Source organism: Anoplopoma fimbria, chromosome 23 (genome assembly GCF_027596085.1).
Source record: "Anoplopoma fimbria isolate UVic2021 breed Golden Eagle Sablefish chromosome 23, Afim_UVic_2022, whole genome shotgun sequence".
In the NCBI taxonomy this organism is placed as follows: domain Eukaryota; kingdom Metazoa; phylum Chordata; class Actinopteri; order Perciformes; family Anoplopomatidae; genus Anoplopoma; species Anoplopoma fimbria.
Genome location: NC_072471.1, coordinates 865,729 through 870,728, shown reverse-complemented (window position 1 = coordinate 870,728; position 5,000 = coordinate 865,729). Strand labels below are relative to the sequence as shown.

The following is a 5,000-nucleotide window of genomic DNA, read 5'->3' as shown; positions in this document are numbered from 1 at the left end:
CTTAATTATTAATATGTTATATTATTACATTAATGTGTAATAAATATTATTACTTAATTATTAATGTTATATTATTACATTAATGTGTAATAAATATTATTACTTAATTATTAATATGTTATATTATTACTTAATTATTCATATGTTGTATTATTACTTAATTATTCATATGTTATATTATTACATGAATGTGTAATAAATATTATTACTTAATTATTAATATGTTATATTATTACATTAATGTGTAATAAATATTATTACTTAATTATTAATATGTTATATTATTACATTAATGTGTAATAAATATTATTACTTAATTATTATTATGTTATATTATTACATTAATGTGTAATAAATAGTATTACTTAATTATTAATATGTTATATTATTACATTAATGTGTAATAAATATTATTACTTAATTATTAATATGTTATATTATTACATTAATGTGTAATAAATATTATTACTTAATTATTAATGTTATATTATTACATTAATGTGTAATAAATATTATTACTTAATTATTAATATGTTATATTATTACATTGTGTAATACATATTATTACTTAATTATTAATATGTTATATTATTACATTAATGTGTAATAAATATTATTACTTAATTATTAATGTTATATTATTACATTAATGTGTAATAAATATTATTACTTAATTATTAATATTTATAGTATTACATTAATTAATGTAATACATATTACTTAATTATTAATACGTTATATTATTACATTAATGTGTAATAAATATTATTACTTAATTATTAATATGTTATATTATTACATTAATGTGTAATAAATATTATTACTTAATTATTATGTTATATTATTACATTAATGTGTAATAAATATTATTACTTAATTATTAATATGTTATATTATTACATTAATGTGTAATAAATATAATGAATATTATTGAATCCATATGTAATAATGTAATAAGTTAAGTCCCATTAAAATGTTGGAGATGGCAAAAAAAAGTATTAAAAACTGAATCAGACAATAAATCAATAAATGAGAATCAGAGACATCATGTTACAAAAGTTTTAATTCCTTTTGCAGATTTTTTCGTCTTTAAAGCAGAAAACAATAAATCTTTCTCCATCCTGGAAAACAACAAGTCATTTTAAGCCAAAATTATGGAAAACTGAGTCAAACTTTTAACTTTATAGGTAATAAAACAATATTATCTTTTATTATTAGTATTATCTCATCATTTTGTAAGTAAAAGGTGTTAACAAAAAAAATAACTGCAGGGAAACTCTTTTCAAAACCTATTCATATATATTTATATAAAATATATATATATATTTATATTAAATAATATATATATATATTTATATAAAATAATATATAAATATATATAATTGTATATATATATATTTATATAAAATACAAAATATATAGATATATATAAAATAATATATAGATATATATATTATACAAAATAATATATATATTTATATAAAATAATATATAAATATATATATTATAATACATAAATATATGTATATATAAAATTATATATATTCATATATATTTATGTAAGATAAAATACGTTACCATACACATCGTGATCAGTTTGTTCGTTCAGAAACTGTGAGCTTCCCGTCTCTGCTTAATAAGAATAAACACTGTAGTTATTGATTATTGATCAGCGTTCTTTAATGAGAAGAAGCAGCTCTGATTGGTCCAGAACTCAAACATGACTCAGATGAATCCTCTCCGGACGTCTGCAGCTCGTGGGTGTCGGGGTCGTCTGTGGAGGAGGTCCGGCGGCGGGCCGATGGGGTAGTACCGGGGCCGGGGGAGGAGGACGCGGGGAGGACCACACTCTGGTCGTACTCCCCCGATGATGCCAGGCAGCGGCGGGGGTGGAGGGGGACGGGGAGGGGGACGAAGGGGTTCCGGTGGAAAGGAGGGAGGGAACGGGGACGAGGAACCACACGGATCTCAAGACGGAACTTATAGAACTGTTTGTAAAGCTGCAGAGAAAAAAAAAAATAATGATGGAGTTATGATAAACATAAAATATAAATATAAGAGCTTTAACATAAAATAAATCTGAGAAATAAATATTTAAATATCAGATTTGAACACAAATACAGGAACATAAATAATAATATATATATTATAGGAGCAAATATTTATTCAGTTAATCAGTCAAAAAAAAGTTTAAAAGTGTAAAACAGTGTGTTGATGAGCTGTTTTAAATATTTAATTTTCATTGTTTTGAAACAAAAATTGTTATTTAAGAAAAATTAATACTGAAAATAAATTGCCACCATATATATGATAGTTTTTATTTTTTTCAAATATTTTATCGATATTTCATCTTAAAATATTTCAGTGTTTAAATAAATTAAGTGAAAGAAAAAAATGCTAATGAAAATAATTTACTAAACTATTTTACAAATAATTTTGGGATATGTTTTGGATTTTTTAAAATATTATAATAATAATAATAATAATAATAATATAATAGTTTAAGTAAAAAAACAGTAAAGTTGAATATTTATTGATATATTCATGTCTCACCTCTTTCCAGTCCGTGTCTCTGGAGCGGCTGAGGTCTCGATCTGAACCAAACACAGAGGACATCAATCATTATGGATCAGAGGACAGGTGAACAGGTGACCAGGTGAACAGGTGAACAGGTGACCAGGTGAACAGGTGACGTGTCCCGGCGTCTCACCTGAGAAGTCCCGGCGGTACAGGTGTCTCCATAGCGACGAGTCGGCCGTGGAGACGCTCAGGTGTCTGCAGACCGAAGACAGCCGGACCAGCGAGCGAACGTCCAGCAGCCTGAGGACTCTGAGGAGGAGCTCCGGAGGAAGAGCGGCCAGACCGAACGCCACGGGCAGCGCCATGGCTGGAAAACGATGACATCACAGTGACATCACAACCCACCTCTGTCAGTGTAGTGGATTTATTGGTTTTTATTCTGAATGCTGCCTAGAAGACAAATCTGTCCTCGTCAACTAGTCCTTTAAATGAAGTATTCTAGTCCTTTAAATGAAGTATTCTAGTCCTTTAAATGAAGTATTCTAGTCCTTTAAATGAAGTATTCTAGTCCTTTATATGAAGTATTCTAGTCCTTTATATGAAGTATTCTAGTCCTTTATATGAAGTATTTATAGTCCTTTAAATGAAGTATTCTAGTCCTTTATATGAAGTATTCTAGTCCTTTAAATGAAGTATTCTAGTCCTTTAAATGAAGTATTCTAGTCCTTTAATATGTCCTTTAAGTATTTATAGTCCTTTAAATGAAGTATTCTAGTCCTTTAAATGAAGTATTCTAGTCCTTTATATGAAGTATTCTAGTCCTTTATATGAAGTATTTATAGTCCTTTAAATGAAGTATTCTAGTCCTTTATATGAAGTATTCTAGTCCTTTAAATGAAGTATTCTAGTCCTTTAAATGAAGTATTCTAGTCCTTTATATGTCCTTTAAATTAAGTATTTTAACCCTTTAAATTAAGTATTCTAGTCCTTTAAATGAAGTATTTATAGTCCTTTAAATGAAGTATTCTAGTCCTTTATATGAAGTATTTATAGTCCTTTAAATTAAGTATTTCTACGTCCTTGTACAGGTACTTTTACTTCAGTAAAACAGAGTGTGTTTGGAGGCGGTACCGTCTCTGGCGGCGGCGATCAGCGGGTACGCCAGCTGGTCTTTGAAGATCCGGGACAGTTTGTTCAGATCTCTGAAGGCTGCAGCCGCACTTTCTCCTGAGACCAGACGTTATAGCATCATCAATATCATCATTATTAATATTATTACTATTAATATTATGACTCTCAGGAGCTGTGGACCAATCAGAGAGCTCTACCTGGCCACTCGTCCGTCACGTAGCTGGATGGATTCAGACACAGTTTACGAACCGTGTCGACGGTTTCGTTCACCTTCAGAGTCGCTGCAGAAACAACAGACAGAAAAAAAAGTTTATTATTGTCACTTTTAATACTTCAAGAAATTCAAAAAAGAAATAAAGTAAAGAAAGATAAAATGTCTCAGCAGCTTTGTATGAAATAATGCTTCCACATGTTTAACACTAGAACTGTGTTTATTAAAACTGTGTTTATTAAAGCTGTGTTTATACTTCAGGAGGAGGTTAACGGGGAAACTGTGTTTTATTTAAAGAACAAATCCTGAGCAGCTGAACTTTAACCCTCTGAACAGAAAAACAACAACGCTGTTTTCTTTGAACAATCGCCAAAACTGCTCCGTTTATCAAAGCCGGAAACTGTAAAAACTGTCATCGTTGTCAGATATTCAACATTCCAACGGTCCTTGAACACATCATGTGTGAAGAGCACTTCTGACAAAAAAATCTGCCAAAACAAAGCTTAAAATTTTTATATTTTACCAAAAACATTTTATTCTACATGTCTGATTTAAAATCTTGTCACAAATAAACCGTTTACTTTAAACATATTCTGTAAAAAACATTCAATTCTGAGCTCCTCAGTGAAACTATGAAGACATGATTGATTCATCTGAGACCAACAGTCATGTGACAACAAATCTGTGAAACTGTGACTGAACTTCAGGCTGCTGAACACAGAGAGGAGAGGAGAGGAGAGGCTGAAGAATGTAAATAGTTCAATATATAAAACATGTACATTCTCCATTTATTTTATTTACTTAGAAACATGTTGGATATATAGATTATATTGTTTTCCATTTTTTGTAAAATAAATGATCAAAGAAGACTTTTCTTCTGCACTAAAGACATGTTTGAGTTTTCTCTACTTCTAACAATGATTATTCTGTTTCCATAGAGGAGCAGGACTTTTATTTTGAAGTGAAAATTAAATAATGGTTTTATCTTTTTCCTGTGTTCTATAGATGATAGTGAAAATGTCCAATGTCTTGTTTTGTGTGATCAACAGTCATAAACCAGATCTTTCATTGTGATTGTTAGAACCTCTCTGTGATGTCTGATGTTAAATGATGTTGGAGATGAACTGACCGTTGATGA

At 29.0% G+C, this 5,000-nt stretch overlaps 1 protein-coding gene across 1 annotated transcript in view; it reads right to left on the bottom strand.

Moving 5' to 3' along the window:
* Positions 1 to 1,655: 1,655 nt before the first annotated feature.
* Positions 1,656 to 5,000, bottom strand: part of fbxo7 (F-box protein 7) — a 6,728-nt gene continuing 3,383 nt past the window's right edge. Inside the window, 7 exon segments of the mRNA XM_054625108.1 lie at positions 1,656 to 1,887; positions 1,890 to 2,000; positions 2,554 to 2,594; positions 2,711 to 2,887; positions 3,652 to 3,747; positions 3,849 to 3,932; positions 4,992 to 5,000. The exon segment at positions 4,992 to 5,000 is cut by the window's right edge and continues 136 nt beyond it. Coding sequence (XP_054481083.1) covers positions 1,726 to 1,887; positions 1,890 to 2,000; positions 2,554 to 2,594; positions 2,711 to 2,887; positions 3,652 to 3,747; positions 3,849 to 3,932; positions 4,992 to 5,000 — 680 coding nt within the window. The 3' untranslated portion in view covers positions 1,656 to 1,725.